Source organism: Idiotropiscis lumnitzeri, chromosome 16 (assembly GCF_059441095.1).
Source record: "Idiotropiscis lumnitzeri isolate Australia: NSW breed Sydney's pygmy pipehorse chromosome 16, RoL_Ilum_1.0, whole genome shotgun sequence".
NCBI classification, from domain to species: domain Eukaryota; kingdom Metazoa; phylum Chordata; class Actinopteri; order Syngnathiformes; family Syngnathidae; genus Idiotropiscis; species Idiotropiscis lumnitzeri.
The window spans coordinates 6,733,465-6,754,291 of NC_142406.1; the positions used below are offsets into that span (position 1 = coordinate 6,733,465).

The 20,827-nt window shown below is 42.6% G+C and overlaps 1 protein-coding gene and 1 long non-coding RNA gene across 2 annotated transcripts; both read right to left on the minus strand.

Annotated features, from left to right (window-relative positions):
- Positions 1–3,052: 3,052 nt before the first annotated feature.
- LOC148321087 (uncharacterized) lies at positions 3,053–6,947 on the minus strand. Its single transcript, XM_088318281.1, has 4 exons — positions 6,761–6,947; positions 3,483–3,689; positions 3,362–3,403; positions 3,053–3,296 (listed from the first exon to the last, which is right to left on the minus strand). Exons 1-4 carry the CDS (start codon positions 6,945–6,947, stop codon positions 3,181–3,183), a joined length of 552 nt encoding a protein of 183 aa, XP_088174407.1. The 3' UTR covers positions 3,053–3,180.
- Positions 6,948–17,736: 10,789 nt separating this feature from the next.
- On the minus strand, positions 17,737–20,512 carry LOC148321088 (uncharacterized). The gene is made up of 4 exons (XR_015846771.1): positions 20,439–20,512; positions 18,039–18,200; positions 17,918–17,959; positions 17,737–17,852 (listed from the first exon to the last, which is right to left on the minus strand). It is a non-coding gene; the product is annotated as an uncharacterized LOC148321088 (long non-coding RNA).
- Positions 20,513–20,827: the final 315 nt, after the last annotated feature.

Below are 20,827 nucleotides of genomic sequence, written 5' to 3' on the forward strand. Positions count from 1 at the left end.
GAAAGCTAAAGATAGTTGCAGATGACACATAGCCAATAGGAGAGCAGTAGGATGTCTTTGCTTTGTTTGTGTAAATGTATAAATGATCCTGGGCAACTCGGTTAGGTCGTCGTCTTCTGTTGGGTACAGAGATGCGCAGGACTGTGGTGATAGGGACCCGAGCCCCAGATTTGTATTAGATCTCCTGTTAGGAATAAATCCGCCCCCGTGTGGAATTGCCGGCTGGCTTTCTGGTCATTTCTCTCTCAAAACGAGCACGCACAATTGTTGGATGAATGTAGGTCGTGTTTGGTTAATTTAATGGAGTCAGATAACTAATTCGAACATTTTGGTAAACTTTTGGTACGTTTGTAGTTAAAATTCCAACAGTCACCGGCCTCTCTCTGGAACCAAGCTTGGACGTGGGTCTCAAGAGCACCTGGAGCAAATTCCGACTAGAAACAATTGGGCTCTCTGAAACAAAACTTCCGCTCTTTACACTCAGTACCTCAATATCCACGCACAGGAGAAATTGCATGAGATTGTTGTTTTTAAGCTAATTTACCAAGTTTTCAAATTTTTCTTCAGATCTTTTAAAAAAAATTCTTGACCTCCCTGGGGTTAAGATCAGGGGGGTTATTAATATTTGTAGACCGTGGGCATCTGAAGGCCTTCAAGGCCCTTTTTATTGGGAACGAGGTCCTTCCCCAAGTGTTTCAGGTATCTTGAGGTCTTAACGAGCAAGGGAAAAATGGAGGGGCAGGGTGACAGCTGGATTGGTGCAGCGTCTGCAATGATAAAGATTCTATCGGTTTGTTGTGGTGAAGAAGGAGCTGAGCTGTAACTCTTGATTTCCCCTATTGATCTAAATGCTTAACCACATATATGGTGCCGAGCTGTTGATCGTGGCTGAAATACAATACAATACAAAACAACTTTATATAGCGCATTTCACAACAGCAGGAGCTGTAACAAAGCACTTTCCATATGGTGTTATATAAATTAGCGGGAAATTAGCACGCAAATTAAAGACAAACAATAGATACCAGCAGAACATCGACAGTTTCATGTTGAGTCAAAAGCTTAAGAATAAAAATGTGTCTTCAAATGACATTTAAAAGTGGACAGATAAGAGGCTTACCTAACATTTAATGGAAGCTCATACCATAGGGAAGGACTAGCAACAGAAAAGGCACGATCCCCCCTGAGGCTGCGCTTAGTCCTCTGTACCTCCAGCAGCATGTGGTCCACAGACCTGAGGCAACGGGCAGGTGCGCAGGGGTGGAGGAGCTCAGAGAGGTACGCTGGGCGAGGCCATTTAAAGACTTGAAGACGAACTGAAGTACCTTAAAGGGAACTCTAAAGTGCACTGGGAGCCAGTGACGAGAGGTCAAGATTATTATTTGGTTATTTGATCCGTCTTCCGAGCTCCAGTTAAAAGGCGAGCAGAGCTGCTTTAAGTGAAAGAAGCAGGCATCTGATTAGGATGCTTCCGGAATGCCTCCATGTTGAGGTGTTCCAGGTAAGTCCTGGGGATGACCCAGAACAAGCTGGGGAGAGTCCCGGCTACCCTGGGAACTCTTTGAGATCCCACCCAGAAGACTTGTTGCGAGGGAATGGCATGGACAAGAAGCTGCTGCTGGCCTTCTACCACTCGTCCATCGAGAGCCTGCTGATGTACTGTGTCTCCACCTGGTACGGCAGAGAGAGCGAGGCTCCAGAGAACAGTCAAAACAGCGCAGAGGGTCATTGGCTACCCTCTCCCCTCCCTGTTGGACATCTACACCAGCAGAGCTCTCAATATCTTTAAAGACACTACTCCTCCTCCGAGCTCACACCTGTTCGACCTGTTGCCCTCTGGCAGGCGCTACAGGTGCATCAAGACAAAGACTAACAGACTGAAAAACAGTTTCTTCCCGAGAGCCATCTCCATGCTGAACTCTCACACACACCTACCCTTACCTTGCAGAACAGCGACATAATGTATTTTTATTTTTCCAATTTTGTGTTTATTTCCAGTTTAATTATTTAATCTTTAATTAATCTTTTTATATATTTAATTGAATTATTGTTGTATTGAGCTGGAGTTGGGAGCTCTCTAACCTCGTTGCACAACGAGTACAATGACAATTAAGGGCATTCTGATTCTGATTCTGAATGTCCCAGCGAAAAATGCTGCCCCCATGACACAACCCCGACAAAGTGATAGAAAATGGATGTATTCCTAGTATTTATCTAATATTGTTTACTTAAACAGTGGCTAAATCGTATTTCTTGACACGCAACCCCATTTCTCTTCTGTGTAAACGCCTCCTACTAGAGTCTATGAAAACAAAAAAGGAGGGGGCCTGCATTTTAAATCCAGCCTTTGAAGAAGAAGAACATTGTTACCCGTTTTACCTGACCTCCATTTCCTCTTCACAACATACATCCTGTCCCAGTAAGCTTTTCAAATAGAAACCATAACTGTCGTCATCTGTTATGCAGGTGCCATGGCGACCGCTTCCTGTGGAAAGATCATTTCTGACGTTGAAATGTAATTTATATTTCGTAAACCTAATAGCCTAGGTTATTTTTAATCAATAGAAAACACCAATGAGTAAATGATCAGTTATTCAGGTCATGGGAAAAGTCGAATTGTGGCAAAAAAGAACTTGCTCCCAACAATTTGAATGATCTCTGTTGTTTTGACGTCTTGTCTTGTTGTTGGATATGAAAAAAATGTTTACAACACATTTATGGGCCTCCCCTACATCCACTCACACACACACGCATACACACACACATAAAATTCATATAAAATTTGTATAATAGACTCTTGATTCCGCAGCTTTGCTTTCTTTCTTCTTTACTTTGCCAACATGTTTGCATCACAAAACTTCCTTTTTGACATGTTCCCATTCACTGGTGATCATTATTTTCTATTGATGATTCACTGATAAGTAAGTAGTACCAAATTTACTGTTGGTGTCATGATCACCATGTAGTATTGCATAACAATTATTTATTAGTTAATGTGTGTTGAGGATCTTGATGGCTTCTTTTTTATCATTAATAAAATAATGAAGTAACAATCTTTTAGAAAATTTTATTTTATAGATTTGTTTGTTGGTTTAATGCCACATTTTATCGCTCATGTAGAAAATGTACAAGTTTCAACACAAACACAGGATGAAGAGGAAGGTGGAGGCATGGCACTGGCTACTCAGGCGCGCCAAACCACATACGCAGAGTCATGACACAGTTGATGGCGAGCGTCTTGGCGAAGACAAGGCGGAGGGCGAGCACTGTGAGGGAGAGGAGGTTCACCTTTTCGTCTGTCAATGACATGCACATTTAGTTCAGCCCGACAGACTGCGCCTCACGCATGTTTGATACCAACCTGGCACCAACGCAACCTGACACTGCCCTGGTCCACTTTCGCCTGTGGCGACAAAACAAGAAGCAGACGTGAGGTGGTCACACCATAAGGTTGACTGGAGGTCGAGCCCCACCCTTCTCACCTTCCTCGCACGTGTCGTTATGTGCGGTTGTTAGCAGTGCCACCTGGTTGTACAGGGAATCGTCCGAAATTCGCACGGCACGAGACTCCACGAAAATGTGCCCTTTTCCCGCCTTCTCTGTGGCGTTGTGTCGGCTGAAGCCGGTGGCAAGACACGCCGTCAGGTTGCTGGCCTCAAGTTTGTAGAAGGATGGCTCAAAGTCCTCCCCTGACGCGACACCAACCACATTCCGTCAATTTGCAAAACCCAGATACTCTAAACAGTTCAATATTTTATGCTTAAAATTCTTGTTTGTGTTCAATTTGGCCAAAGGATTTTCTGATTGTGTCTTGAAACAGAACAATAACCAACTAGCAAGTGACCTGAAATAGAGGAGTAGCTGTATGTGTTGTGTTTATTCAACGGTGTGTGTCTCCCAAGTCATTCACCACTGTAAAAATGACAAAAATAAAAAATTTTCATTTTCACTGAGTGATGCAGTTTGAGTTGTGGTGTAACATGAAAGCAGAAGTTAAGACAGTAGTTACATTTCCAGAAACAAATCTCCTCAACTAGAATCAACGAAACTCTACAAACCATGATGAGTCCTGACAACAATAATACAAAATAAATACTTGTCACCTCATCTGCAAACACTTTGACTTGTGGTGCTGAATCAACTTTCCATTAAGCGGGTTCTACACTCTGCATCCACGTGCAAAATTTTATTTTCTAAGGACCACAATCGTTAATGACTGTTTTTCAATGTTTGACTTTCTAATTACACCAGTAAGTAAAATTGGATATAAAAAAAAAACTTTTAATACATTTGTTCATTCTACATTTTTCACTGAGTGACAGAGTTAGGGTTGTGTATTTGTAGCTTCAAAGAAACTTGCTAATTTCTGACACGTCTCATGTTAATACTTCTATAATGCAACAATAGGTTTTGCATTAAGTTAGTGATAAAGAACATGCAAAGTTTTCACACAAAACAAGACCTGCTGCTTAAGTAGAACATCGAGACAACAAAATTCCAACATTCCCCTAAATTGAGCCCCCAAATGGAGTTTACCACATTTCCACTCACCAGGTTTTATACCTAGTCTAGTTCCATGTCCAAAGCTCAGCGAGTACGAATTCACACAATGCGAGGCTCATTCACAATAACTATGCACCCCCCAAAAAATTCTGTTTCACCATTTAATTAAACTAAGTATCATCTTTAAAATACATTTTTACTTACTGGAATCCACAATCACTCTGATCCCACTTCCAAAAAATAATCTGTTGGCTCCTGTCACACATTAGTTCTTTCCTTTACAAAAACCACAAGAATTGTTTGAACCAGACAATGATAAGATTCTCATTTATAAATAATATCATCACAATGTTTGCATATTCTTAGTCCAATATTAAAATATTAGTTTAAAAATAAATAACAATACTAAAAAATAAACATCAAAGCACACATATCAGCCAGCTCCTGAAAAGGTTCCTCAACAAAAACCTCAAGAGAAACTTGAACAAGGAAACAAGAAGGAACCCATATTGGGTGACATTATTTGGCTGGCAGAGTGATAGTCTCCCAACCCAAAGGTTGTGGGCCCGATTCTGAGCCCTGTGACCATGACCAAGTGTCCTTGAGCAAGTTCATGAACCTGATGCTCCATCATTGATAGTTGACGCTTTATACAAGTAAAAGCTCATTTACCTTTATATCTCACACAATGATAATAAAAATAATGCAAATATCATCACTTCGTCAGTGTACCAATTGCCTTCTAGTTCCAGCTAGATGTTTCCATTTACCAGTTGTTGCACTAGACTCGGTCCACATCCAAAGGAAAAGCTTTTTCTCATCTGTTGGCCTCTTCACATTAGTGTTCCTCAGGGAAACATTCCTCATCCCACTTGACTGTTATGTCACCAATGTCAACTGGACACCCATCTGCGTGCACATATAATGTCATGAAGCATGTTGGCTTCATGTTTCCATCAAAAAAAAAAAAGAACATTTTCATCAACACACTTAACGCGTTGCCTGGCATTATCAGGAAGATACTCCAATCCCAGAAGTAGAATCGAGTGGAGAAAGAAGGTTCTTGCTCCTAGGAAATGATAGCAATACAAATGATGGAAAATACAACCTCCAATGTTTATAAAGAGGTTGCGGCACCCGCGAAGATAATCTTGGAGCCCACACAAGCATCCTTGCAACAACTCACGCTGTGACATTGACGTGCAACCTCATTGGCCACGCCCACCACATCTCTGGCCTCATTTTTTCCTTCAGCTGATAACATTGTATATGGTTGTGCTTCATGGTAGCGCCTCCGACGTATACAGTGGCACGTTGGCTCTGGGCCAGTATGACACTTAGTCGGGCCACCACAGACCTTACAGACGCTGGGCTGGCAGGTCCAGTACAAATTTTATGAATAAAATATGATGTCACATTCTTATGCATACACCAATTATTTTAAGTTTTATTCCTTTTATTGATAAATAATTATAAAATTAAAATAGTTTTTGCAGGCTAACCATTTTCCTTCTGAAAAATGTCTTGATTTGTAAATCCGAGAGAAAATTAATATCTAAGTATCTGTACCTGTACTACACTATAAAACAACAGTACACCTTCATAAAAACACATGAATTTAACATAACTTCAATGTGTAAAACGGTTATTCTTTCACATTTTAAAATTTTACACTGAGCCAAGCCTTGAGATACTGAAATTGTAATAAAAATGCCATACATTAAACTTGGAGCTATTTAAACTAAGGCTGCACAATATCGGAAAAACATGCATTGTATGGGTATTGCAAATTGCAATACAGTAATCCCTCGCTATATCGCGCGTCACCTATCGCGGCTTCGCATATTTTTTTTACAGTGGTATTGTGCTCTGTGTAGCGGTCCATTGGATTTCGAATATGGACGCTGAGTGTTTCAAACTATTTGTAGTCCGAGGTGTAGAGGGTGAACAGGAAGGGAGCCAGAACAGTGATTGAAGTCACCAGAGATAAGGAGCAAGGCATTTGGGTGCTGTGTTTGCAGCCTGCTCACAGCTGCAGTCAGTACGTCACAGGCTGTCTCACTGTTAGCAGAGGGGGGCACATACGCCACCACCACGATCACATGACTGAACTCTCGCGGTATATAGTACGGACGGATGCTAACAGCTCTCAGCTCAATGTCCCGACTGCAAAGTTGATCCTTCACAGTTATGTGCTCAGGGTTGTTACACCATCTATTATTAACAAACACAGCCAGCCTTCCTCCTTTCCTCTTACCGCTTTCCAGTGTCCTGTCTGCACGTAGGATTTGGAAGCCGTCCAAATCCACGACGGCGTCCGACGTTAGCTCTGTTAGCCACGACTTTGTGAATATTAGCAAGCTAGCCTCCCGGAAGTTCCTCTCGTGCCGGGTTAGCGCTGTTAGCTCGTCTATTTTATTGGGAAGGGATCTAACATTCCCCATAATAACGGACGGGAGTACGGAGTGGTATCGTCTCCTCCTTGCCTGGCATTAAGACCCCGCACAACATCCCTGTCTCTTCCTCTACTCGCGGGGGATATCGGGTCTTGCTCCGGGAGCCGGCACGAGGTTAGCACGGAGTGGTAACAGCTGATCTCTTGTGTACACGATCGATCCGTATCTCCGAGTTTCGTCTCCGGACAGGATCGCGCAAAAAACAGCCCCCAACAGTCGTAAAACCACCGCAAGTTGGATCTCCATTGCTGCGATGAGGTAAAATAAATAAAACAGGCAGCCACTTGCGCAGCGCCGGAACCGGAAATCAAGTAGCGTTGGTTTGCAAGGCCCAGTGGTAACTTGAACAATGTTTTGTTCTGAGACTCGCTAAAGATGTACAGCTAATATGGCACAATATTTGCAAAGTATGCAAATTATTTTTGAGGTAAATCAAACTGAGTTAATTGAGTTGAAATATTTAACTGAGTTAAGATTTTTTGGATTAATCACCCGAGTTAATGCTTTAATTTTGACAGCCTTAATATATAAATATAAAATATACATCCCTAACCCTCATATGATAAACTTTTATTATTAATATGATGATTTATTGATCATGTTAGGCCAGCAGAGAAGGCTTTGACCGCCCACCATTGTAAAATTGAGTCGGGCAACCACGTACCTTAAAGATACTGGAACTGCGGCCAGTCAACATTTCAGAAATAAATATGGTTAAATTACTTGAACCAAATATTTCGACTTTTCAGACAATTATAATGCACATCAGGCTTAATATCTTTCCCATATATAATTTGATTAATTTACTTGACCAAATTGTAAAACATAGCAGTATGCTAAATAAAAACAATGAAGTTGCTATTACTTAAACCTGCAAACCAGTGAGAATAGCTTATTCCAAAAATTAAACCTGACTTGTTTTACTTTAAATAAAAACAATGATTACAAAATTAATCTGCCACAGTTTTGTTTGTTTACCTTTTCCTTTTTGTTGTGTTGGTCGTTTTAATATTCTACAACTAATTATTTACTTTTTGAAATTTTGTGTCACTTCAACCAATGATTTGAATAACACAGAACTTTGCTTTAAAGTAGCAAAATGTTGTTCACTGGAAAGCACTTTGATCTTTAAGAAAAGTTCTGTCGCTTCACAGGGGGACGCTAACAGGGAGGAGCTTCAGCCATGTGGTAACATTGTGATTTAAGAGCTTGAGTGCAGAAGAAGTGACAGAAATTCATTCAGCATGTTGCTGCCAGCTTGGTTGCTGTTCATCATCCCTGTGGCAGGTGAGTGCTGCTGGGCAATGTGAAGAGTCAGTTATCATGTAACTGAATGCTGAAACTGGTTTTGGCTCATCGTTCAGGTACGAGAGGTGACAAGCTGGTGGCGGTCAAGAGTGAAGTGGCGGCATCAAAAGGCAGACGGGTCACAATTTCTTACGATTATGCCAAGGCTCTTAGTTCTGATTATTTCTTTTGGTACCAACAAGTCCCTGGGCAAGCGCCACACTTCCTGCTTTCTCTCTTGGGTAGCGGCAGCATATTAAGTACCTTGCCAGGAATGTCGGCGAGCATTGGAAGTGACATGAAGCGAGTGCACCTGCACATTGAAGATGTGACACTTGAGCACTCCGCAGTGTACTACTGCGCTGTGAGGCCCACAGTAAAGCACACGCCGCATTCTCGTTACAAAAACATTTCTTCCTCCTGATTTCATCACAGTTCACTCGAGCTGAGGAACAAATTTCCAGGACAGACGTTCATCAAACCCTAATCCCAAAAGTTGGGCTATTGCGTAAAACTTAAATTTAATTGAGGAAAAGACAAAGGAAAGCTATATTTAATGTTAAAAAAATTATGTAATTGTTTTCTCATTTTGAATTTGATGTCTGCAACACATCGGGATGTTCAGAAAATAGGTTTTGAACATTTCACACAACATTATTTGTAAAGCACATTTCACAACAACTGCAGCTGTAACAATTTTTACAATGGAATATAACCTAAAACAGGTTAATTTGAAACAAGTGAGTGTCATGCTTGGGTGCAAAAAGAAGCATCTCCGAAAGTTTCAGTTTCTTCCAAACAAGGAAAAGGTAAGTTTCAGAAATTTGTGAACAACTTCCTGAGCCAATATTTCAGCAGATTAAAAACACTTTGCAACATGCAATTACAAGGAATTTAGGGATTTCATGACCTATGGTTCATATTATCATCAGAAGATTCAGAAAATTTGGAGAAATCCCTGCATGTAAGTGACAAAACCGAAAACTAACTTTGACTGCCCATGACCTTTGGTGCAACAGTACAATAAAAAACGGACATCGTTCACTAAAGGATATTGCCACGTGGGCGCAGGAACACACCCTACTGTTAAAACCCAACAAAGAGCCAACTTTTACTATTTATTTATCGCTGGCTGTACTTCAATTTTGCTTGTTGAAATGTTATAACCAAAACGTTGGCACCAAGAATTTAGTTTTCTCTCCAATATTCAAACTAGACCAAACAGGGTTCCTGGAAGAAGACATGCTTCAGATAACGTATTGCGAAGGCTATCTGCAGCAAAAACAATAACAGTGAAACCATGATGATATCAATCAGTGGCGCGCCGTGCATTTGACAACTAGGCCTTCAGTGAAGGCCTACTTTGTCCGACTTTAATAAATACCCCTCATAATAGCATATTTTATGATACCATGGCTGGAGAAACAATATCCACACGCACAGTGACACACTGTGTGTTGCATGATCTTGCTTCTCTTGAAATGTCTGTCTTGAAAATGGCCTCACAAGTGTATCTGCAATGACGAATAACGGGTGTATCTGCACTTTTTTTTTCCACTTAAAGCACTTTACAGATGTGCATAAACGTGGACAACCACAATTCATGCTGGCATTCACATTATCACTGTCTAAAGTGAACCTAAGATGCCTTCCTAGATGTCAGTTGACGCAACAGTGGCTTGAAAACATGCATTGGGTAAATAAAGAAAGAAATAAAGTCATGTGTGTATGTAGGTGTGTGCTTGGGGGTGTATGTGCGTGTGTTTGTGTGTGTGTGTGTGGGGGGGGCTCTGTGGCTTGCCACTCACACATATAAACTTCCTGCCTGAGTCGAAGATGCACAAAACAAGCAAGCATTTCGGACCGTCGTCTGTCTGTTAACTCTGTGAAACATATAAATGTTGCAAAGTGCTCTGACAGTGAAGGATGGGCAGCTTAGGAGCATTGCGAACATAATTTCTTGCCGTCAAGAAAAAGTGTTTGCGAATGTCTTTGCAATCTTTAATGGACGTTGATGAAAACCCCAAATTCTCCACATTCGCAAACATTGTGAGATACCACTTTAATATGTGCCTCGATTATATTTGTTATATCAAAATATCGTTAGGGCTCTGGATGTTGTGGGGCTGTCATGGTTGACGCGCCTCTACAAAATTGCGTGGACATCGGGGACAGTGCCTCTGGATTAGCAGACCGGGGTGGTGGTCCCCCTTTTTAAGAAGGGGGATCGGAGGGTGTGTTCCAACTATAGAGGAATCACACTCCTCAGCCTCCCTGGAAAGGTCTACTCAGGGGTACTGGAGAGGAGGGTCCGTCAGGAGGTTGAATCTCAGATCCAAGAGGAGCAGTGCGGTTTTCGTCCTGGCCGTGGAACAGTGGACCAGCTCTACACTCTCTACAGGGTCCTTGAGGGTGCATGGGAGTTCACCCAACCAGTCTACATGTGTTTTGTGGACTTGGAGAAGGCGTTCGACCGTGTCCCACGGGGAGTTCTGTGGAGCATGCTTCGGGAGTACGGGGTACCGAGCCCCTTGATACGGGCAGTTGGGTCCCTGTACCACCGATGTCAGAGTTTGGTCCGCATTGCCGGCAGTAAGTCGGATTCGTTTCCAGTGAGGGTTGGACTCCGCCAAGGCTGCCCTTTTTCACCGATTCTGTTCATAATTTTTATGGACAGAATTTCTAGGCGCAGTCGGGGCGATGAGGGGATCCGGTTTGGTGACCTCAGTATTTCATCTCTGCTTTTCGCAGATGATGTGGTACTGTTGGCTTCCTCAGGTTGTGATCTCCAACTCTCACTGGAGCGGTTCGCAGCCGAGTGTGAAGCGGTTGGGATGAAGATCAGCACCTCCAAATCTGAGACCATGGTTCTCAGTCGGAAAAGGGTGGAGTGCCCTCTCCAGGTCGGGGAGGAGATCCTGCCCCAAGTGGAGGAGTTTAAGTATCTTGGGGTCTTGATGCGGACGCTGTATCGGTCTGTCGTGGTGAAGAGGGAGCTGAGCCAAAAGGCGAAGCTCTCGATTTACCGGTCGATCTACGTTCCTACCCTCACCTTTGGTCACGAGTTGTGGGTCGTGACCGAAAGAACAAGATCTCGGATACAAGCGGCCGAAATGAGTTTCCTCCGCAGGGTGTCTGGGCTCTCCCTTAGAGATAGGGTGAGAAGCTCGGCCATCCGGGAGGGACTCAGTGTCGAGCCCCTGCTCCTCCACGTAGAGAGGAGCCAGATGAGGTGGCTCGGGCATCTGTTTAGGATGCCTCCTGGACGCCTCCCAGGGCAGGTGTTCCGGGCATGTCCCACCGGCAGGAGGCCCAGAAGACGACCCAGGCCACGCTGGAGAGACTATGTCTCCCGGCTGGCCTGGGAACGCCTGGGCATCCCTCCGGCAGAGCTGGAAGATGTGGCTGGGAAGCGGGAAGTCTGGGCTTCCCTCCTGAAGCTGCTGCCTCCGCGACCCGACCCCGGATAAGCGGCGGATAATGGATGGATGGATGGACAGTTACAAAGTTAATTGTGACGTGGCAACAAAAGGCATCAAACAGTAGACCCATTTTTGTTTTTGTAACATGGTTAAAACAGTGTTTGCAGACTTGGTGGGTAACACCAGTGACTTTGGACACAAGGTAGAGGAATGTTGACCTTGGGTAGACACACATATAACCTGGTCCCTTCACCTGGATAAAAATGAGTAGTTGTGGAATGTTCACTCAACTAATCCACAACTAATTACAGTGTAGAGAGCAACAGTGGAGGAGGTACCCGCAGTGTAAATCCAGTCTTTGAAGACGGAGAGCTATGTTACCTGACCTCTATTTCCGACACACAACAAACATCCTGCCCCAGTAAGCGTTTCAAAAAGAAACCATAACTGCTGTCATCTGTGATGTAGATGCCATGGCAACCGCTTCCTGTGGAAAGCGCAGCAAAGACACAACCAATATCACAGAAACAAACACGCACATTGAAATGTAATAAACATTTTGCAAGCCTATTAGCCCAAGTCATTTTTTACTGAAGGTCACAATATCAAAAGAAAACTTATCGTGTGAAGAGGATGCATCAAATCGAGGACCAAAAGACTGAGAAACAGTTTCTTACCGAGAGCCATCTCCATTCCGAACTCTCACACACACACGAGAACACCCTTACCTTGCAGAACAGCATTGTGATGTGTTTTTATATACCCTATTCAGTACTGAATTCCTTTGCACTCTCTTATTTATTTATCTAATTTATATATTTGTCTGTATTATTGTTGTATTGCACTGGAGAGGGGAGCCCTCTAATCTCGTTGCACACTTGAGTACAATGACAATAAAGGGATTTCTAATTCTAATTCTAATTCTAATACTGATAGTCAAGTCAAGTCAAGTCAATTTTATTTGTATAGCCCTTAATCACAGACAGTCTCAAAGGGCTTTACATAGCCACAATCGACATCCCCGATCTTAACCCCCAGGAGGGCAAGGAAAAACTCACAAAACCTCATTAGGGGAAAAGTGAGAAACCTTGAGAAGGGACCACAGATGGGGGAATCCCCCTTCCAGGATGACCAGGCTGCAATGGATGCCAACTGGGCAACATTTGGCACATACAATGATGCTATGCAATAATAGATGAGATAATATAAGAGTCAATTGAATGAAGTGCTGCAGGAAGATGACTTCAGTGGAGTGGGTCCTCATCCAGGGCCGTAATATCCATGGCAGCATATCCGAAGATGAGCCTTCGATCTTGTACCGGTCAGTTGGTGTAAATTCAGTACAGCCACTTCCAAGTGAATCGCCATCACCTAATTCGGGGAATTGGGAACAGAAAAGAAAGAACAGAAATAGCAAACAGGCCAACAAGTAGTTCAATGAAGTGCTGAAATATAAGGAAATCAGAAAAGGCGCTGCATGAAGACGACTTCGGCAGAGCAGGTCCCTTCCCGGTTCGTCAGTGCCGTAATCTTCAAAGCATGTCCCCATCACCTAATTCCCAAGCAGGGGAAGGAGGGGGCAGAAAAGAGAAGAAGCGGCAGTAAACAGGCCAACAAATAATTAAATTAGATGCTAAAGTATATAAATAAATTGATCAAATGTCGCGCTGCAGGAAGACGACATCACTGGAACAGGTGCATGCCCAGTTGGTCAATGCCTTAAACTTCCTAGTGGGTCACCGTCACCTAATCCCCCAGCCGGGGGAAAAGGGGGCAGAAAAGAAAACAAAAGAAAAAAAAAAAAAAAAGCGGCAGTAAACAGGCCAACAAATATTTCAGCTAAATGCACAAGAGTATAAATGCGTCTTTAATAGTGTTTTGAACATTTCTACTGAGGTGGCGCCTCTAATATCTGAGGGAAGTGCATTCCAAAGCATTGGTGCCCGAATAGAGAACGCTCTAGAACCTGCGGACTTCTTTTTGGCTCGCGGGATCACTAAAAGACCAGCATTTTGTGAGCGAAGGTTTCGGGACGGAACATATGGTACCACGAGGTCAACGAGATAAGAAGGTGCTAAGCCGTGCAATATTTTAAAAGTAAGTAGCAGAACTTTAAAATCACATCTCAAGTGGACCGGAAGCCAATGCAAATTGGCTAATATCGGGGTAATATGATCAAACTTTCTCGTCTTAGTTAAGAGTCTAGCTGCTGCATTTTGAACTAACTGCAGACTTTTAATACTCGACATGGGGAGACCCGAGAGCAAAGCGTTACAATAGTCGAGGCGAGATGTAACAAACGCATGGATTAAGATTTCCGCGTCACACGTTGATAGAATTGGGCGAATTTTAGCAATGTTACGCAGGTGAAAAAACGCAGTTCGAGTAATATTTTTAATGTGCATTTGAAAAGACATAGTTGCGTCAAATATAACACCGAGATTTTTTGTTGAATCCTTTTGGATAATATTACATTTATCGATATTCAGAGTGGTGTCTTTGAAAAGGTACCGATGACGCGCTGGTCCAATGATGAGCATCTCGGTTTTATCTGAGTTAAGACGCAAAAAATTGAAAGACATCCATTGTTTAATTTCGGCAAGGCACGCCTCTAATTTATAGCAGTCGCGGGGATTCGTTATATCCAACGGCATGTATAATTGCGTATCATCAGCGTAACAGTGAAAACTAATGTTATATTTCCGTATAATATCACCAAGCGGTAGCATATAGATGCTAAACAATAGAGGTCCAAGTACCGATCCCTGCGGAACTCCACATATGATCTTACAAAGATCCGAAGTCGTATTGCCATGAATTACACGGTGCGTCCTCTCCGACAAATACGAATTAAACCAAGAAAGCGCTGAACCTGAAATGCCAACACACGTTTCAAGGCGTTTTAATAATATGTTATGATCAACGGTATCAAAAGCGGCACTAAGATCGAGTAAGAGTAATATTGATGAGGTGTCGGCGTCCATAGCTATGAGAAGATCATTAGTAACTTTAGCAAGGGCCGTCTCAGTAGAGTGGTCGGCTCTAAAACCCGATTGGAAAGGTTCAAATTGATTATTAGCAGTCATATATTCATTAAGTTGTTGCGCTACGACTTTTTCAAGAATTTTTGCAATAAACGGAAGATTTGAAACCGGCCTATAGTTGATGAGACTCTCTGGGTCAAGGTTTGGTTGCTTAAGTAACGGTCGGATAACGGCGGTCCTAAAAGCTGCTGGTACTACACCCGTGGTAAGTGATAGATTAATTATATTTAAAACAGACGGTCCTAGGGTCGTAAACAGTTCTTTAATTAGTTTACCAGGAAGCGGATCGAGCACACAAGTTGTCGGTTTTGCTGCACTAACCAATTTTGTTAGGCTCTCAAGAGATATTTTTTTAAATTGACATAAGGTTATCGGACAGTTATCAGCCCTAATGTCCCTATTAACACAATTTATCGCGGAATTCGACGGAATTTTAAGAACAGTGTCTTTAATCTCATCACGAATACATTCTATCTTCTGAGTAAAAAATTGCATAAAATCGTGAGCTGAATAGGAAGAGCTATCCGAGGTTGGTCGCTGTTGCGTTAGCATTGCTACGGTATCAAATAAATATTTAGGATTGTTTTTATGTAAGACAATTAATCTAGAATAATAATTAGTTTTGGCTAAATTAAGCGCTTCTTTGTATATTAGTAAACTATCGCACCATGCCTGACGGAAGACCTCAAGTTTGGTCGCACGCCATTTGCGCTCAAGCTTCCTACAAGATCGTTTCAGTACGCGCGTTTCCTCTGTAAACCACGGAGTAAGCCTCTTTGGACGAGTTTTAGTTTTTAAAGGCGCGACGGAGTCAAGCGCATTTAACAAAGCGACATTAAAGTTGTTTGTGAGATCATCAATCGTACCAATATAATTAGGAAACGAAGCAGTTGCTAAAGGGAGTAGCTCAGAGAGCGCAACGATGGTTGAGGAGCTAATGTTACGGCTGCTATAATTTTGATTATGGTCAGAACGATGACAGTGAGCCAAGACTTCAAATTTGATAAAGTAATGGTCAGATATAGCACTGGTATATGGTAATACAATTATTTTTGAAGATGCTAAGCCTCGGGTTAATACCAAATCTAGCGTATTGCCATTTATATGCGTTGCTTCATTTATTATTTGCGTGAGACCAAACATATCAATGATTGTCCGAAACGCTACCGTAAGTGGTTCCGACGGGAGATTCATATGAATGTTGAAGTCGCCCATGATAAGTATATTATCCGCATGAGTTACTAAATCAGCTACGAATTCAGAAAATTCATCTAAAAAGCCGGAGTAAGAGCCAGGTGGACGATAAAGAACGGCAAGATAAAACGGCAGCTCGGCTGAGGATCGCATAATGAGAACTTCAAATGTTTTAAAGGAATTGCTAAAACGAGGACTAAGTTTTAGGTTAGATTCGGAAATGAGGGCTACACCCCCGCCTTTCTTTTGAGGGCGCGCAACATGCGAGCTCACGAAGTTTGGAGGCGAAGCCTCATTTAGCGGTAAAAACTGATTCGGTTTTAACCAGATCTCGCAAAGACCAATCATGTTAAGATTATGGTCTCTAATAAGGTCATTAACTAACAAGGCTTTCGATGAAAGCGATCTAATATTTAAAAAACCGAGTTTCAGTAAAATAGGTCTATCTAAGTTATTCCGCGCAACAGGACTCCTGGTCATAATATTAAGGAGATTGCCTTGCCTAGGTCCCGGATTGTACCTCGAGCGACTATAAACGCGGCGAGAAATTCTGACGGTCGGAATCCGATAGTTATTTACCAGCTTTCGAGTGCTATTATTTTGAGAGAACGGCTCGTCGTCAATAAAACCGACCGAGGAGGAATGCTTAAACCCATCATGTATTGCCACCTCAGTAGAAATTATATCAGTATGAGATCTACCAGCGTATGGTGTGTAGCGCTCAAATCTAGAAGAAAAGCTATGTGTGTTGTCTAAGTCTAGCATAGCGCTAGTTAGCTCTAGCCTTACAGACTCCATACCCTTCCTTACAGGCTCACTATTCGCCTGCAGCCCGACCTGCTCTAATATGAATAGTCATGGAAGGCTCAAACAATAATCTATGTTTCTAGAAAGAGTGATGGCGCCTTCCCAGTTAGGGTGAAGGCCGTCCATCCTCAGCAGGTCGGGTCGGCCCCAGAAAGAAGGCCAGTTATCTATAAACTGCAGTCCGTGCTCACTACAAAAACTAGCCAGCCACTTATTTAGCGAGAATAATCTACTAAACCTCTCATCATTGCCTCTCGCAGGCAAGGGGCCAGAGACAATTACTCGATGCCGACTCATCTTTCTGGCGAGATCACAAGTCCTTGCTATGTTTTTCTTTGTGATCTCTGATTGCTTCATCCTAGTGTCATTGGAGCCAACGTGTATCACTATATCTGAATAGCTAGCGTTGTTTGCACAGCGCTGGTGTATAGGTGTCTTGCGCGCTAGCTCCATAAGATTAGCTTCTATGTCGGGTGCTCTGGCCCCAGGAATACACATTACTGTGGCTGGATTTTCAAGCTTAATGTTGCGGGTAATGGAGTCACCTATCACTAAGGTGCGGGAGCCATGAGACCGAGGTGGAATGGAACTGCTATGTGTCTTAACAGGCTCACCGCGATTAGCAAGCCGTTTACGGCCAATGCTAACCAGACTAGCAGGTTGGCTACAACCCGTGCTAACAGTCGTGTCCGCCACGTTTACGCTTACCACATTACTCTGCTCTAGCTGGCGGACACGTCCCTCTAGCAGGGAGAGTCTTTCCATGAGAAAGGTGCAAGTGTTGCATGTGGTGGTGCACGAAACCATAGTTGCGTTTACTCGCCCGGTGGATAAAAGCGGAGGAAAAGATGTCGCGCCGAAAGTGACGTCCTGTCGCGCCGAAAGTGACGTCCTCTTTCCATAGCCTCTTTTCCAACTAAATTGATGACACAACAATCATTTGTAAAAAAAAAAATAATAATTTTTATATTTTTTGGATTGATTAATGAGACAAACACAGGGGCAAGAGGAAGGTGGCACTGGCTACTCTGGTGCGCCAAACCACATACGCAGAGTCGTGACACAGTTGATGGCGAGCGTCTTGGCGAAGACAAGACGGAGGGCGAGTACGGTGTGGGAGAGGAGGTTCACCTTTTCGTCTGTCAATGACATGCACATTTAGTTCAGCCCGACAGACTGCGCCTCACGCATGTTCAATACCAACCTGGCACCAACACAAACTGACACTGCCCTGGTCCACTTTCACCTGTGGCGACAAAACAAGAAGCAGACGTGAGGTGGTCACACCATTAGGTTGACTGGAGGTCGAGCCCCACCCTTCTCACCTTCCTCGCGCGTGTCGTTATGTGCGGCTGTTAGCAGTGCCACCTGATTGTACAGGGAGTCGTCTGAAATTCGCACGGCACGAGACTCCATGAAAATGTGCACTTTTCACGCCGTCAGGTTGTAGGCCTCAAGTTCGTAGAAGGATGGCTCAAAGTCCTCCCCTAAAGCGACACCAACCACATTCTCACGTTACCCACGAGCCACCGTGACTGGTGCGCAACAAAATTATGTCAAGCCCTGTCATTATGATAATGACATTTTTAACTATAATTGGAGCTTGGATGTTATTTCTGAAGAGTGTATCAAACTGGTATTATTTTGCATTAATCGGTACCCAAATAGCAGCTCTCACTTTCAAAACGGTTGTTGATCCTTGCAATGAGAAAAAATTTTGACTCGTGGTTCTGGGCTAATTTTTGGCAAGTTCTCTGACTTTTTTCAGCAATGACATTAAGTTTGTGAGAAAAAATATGTGGAGGTTTCACAAAAATCATGTAACTTGAGGCGACATATGGAAAACATGGTCCACTCATGTTCTGATTTAAGCAAAACAGACTATTCTAATAAACTTGAGCAACCAAATGGAGTTTGCCATGTTTCCACTCACCAGGTTCTACACTCAGTCAGGTTCCATGTCCAAACATCAGCGAGTACAAACTTACACAATGCGAGTATCACTTTAATATGGAATGGGAGGAGGAGTTGTTTTTCACAATGACATTTTTGAAGTGCGTTTGCCTCATTTGCCAGTCGACCATTGCAATACTAAAGAAGGGAAATGTGGAGCGGCATTTTCAGACTGTTCATGTAAAATATGATACAGACTTTCCGCCAAAAAGCGAGCTGGGGAAGAGAAAGGTGAAGGAATTAAAAAGCCAGTTGTCAGGACAGCAGTCATTTTTCAGACAACTTACTTGAAAAGCGAAAGCCGCCACCGAGATTGGCTACATCAACATACATTGGACAAAAAATCCTCTCTCTCTCTCTATATATATGTTTGCATTTTTATTGTAGGTAGATAATTTTGCCTTGGTCATTTTATAAGTAGCTCGCATGCTGAAAAAGTGTGAGCACCCCTGCTCTACAGTCACTCTTGTTCCACTTCCAAAAACCAGTCTGTAGTTGTTGTTACACATCAGTAGTTTCCTCAACAAAAACCTCAACAAGAAAACAACGAGAACCCTTCAGGGGCAGCACACTCAGGTGGTAGAGTGATAGTTTCCCGGCTCGAAAGTTGTAGATTCTGAGCTTTTGTGAATAGCCTGAAGTGTTCTTGAGAAAAATACTGAACCCCCAGCTGCTCTTGATGATGCATGAGGAGTGTTAAAGCGATTTGAGTACCTTGATGGTGGAAAAGCGCTACACAATCAAAATCCTCTTTATCAGTTATCTTTAAATCCCGACACAAAATAAAATGTCATTATACGGTCAGTGTACAAATTAAATTGGTGCTCCAGCAGCACGTTTCCATTTACCAGCTGCTTTACTTCGTTTCTCATCAGCACTAGGCCTCTTCACCAATATGGTCCAGTGGTAGCGTTTTTTTGTCCCACTTGACTTTTATGTCGTCCGTGTTGGCTGAACAACCTTTTCTGTGTGCATGTGACGTCAAGCGATTTGGCTCCATGTTTGCATCAAGAAACGGTGGTTAGATAGTCATCAGCTCACTCATTACGTTGCTATGACACAGAGGTATTATCACGATGATATTCCAATCCAAGAAAAATAATTTAAAAAATGATACGGCAAAAGTTAAATGTTCTCAGGCAATGATGTCAATACGTGTGGTAAGAATAAATACAATCTACATTCAATACAAAGATCCTACTGTTGTCACTGTCATGCTTGTCCTGCCCCAAAGACATTTTCTAGCCCGGAGCAGCATCCGCGCAACTACACACAAACTGTGACAGAAAGCTCCAACCTCATTGGCCGCACCCCCGATCTCCTTTTTCTTTTCATTGAGACTGTGGAATGGCATGTACAGACGCTTCCCAACTTACGAACGAGTTACATTCCGAACGATCGTTCGTAAGGTGAATTCGTTCGTAAGTTGCTTCAGCACCATATTTTGTATTATAATTTATGTTTAAGGCCAATATAAGTATATTGAATGTTTATATAAGTATGTTTAAGGCCTATATAAGTATATTGAATATAAGTATATTGAATGTTTATATAAGTATGTTTAAGGCCTATATAAGTATATTGAATGTTTATATAAGTATGTTTAAGGCTTGTATAAGTAACCTATATTGGTTTGTAGTGAAAACAAATCATTTAATTAAATGGAGAGAATACGTACAGTACTGTACTACGTATATTAGAGAGAGAGAGAGACACACACACACAGTTTGTACATGTACGTAATAAGATAAATAAAATGAAGTTTAACTTACTTTTGGAAGATGTACTCGATGCTTAAGGAGATGATGGTGGAAGAGGAGGATTTTATATCATGAAAGGGTCTTCGTCGTCGCTGGAATGGGCTTCAAAAGTTACTTCCTCCTCCGTAACTTCAATGTAGGAAGAAGTTGAGGGTTGAGAAGAAGATGAGGGTTGATGAGTATCTTCCTTGGAGGATTTACTAGAAACTGGCCGAAAGAAGCGATCTAACGACGATTGCACAGTTTTCTTCTTTTTTTTCATCAGGTTGATGGATGCTGAGTGAGCTCTCACAGCGCCAAGCGTCGGTATTAGCGGCGGAAAGAAGCACTACTCGGAAAAAGGCGCGCAATACAAAATCTAATTTACAGCATCTCTTTCCGAACTTTTTTTGACATACGCG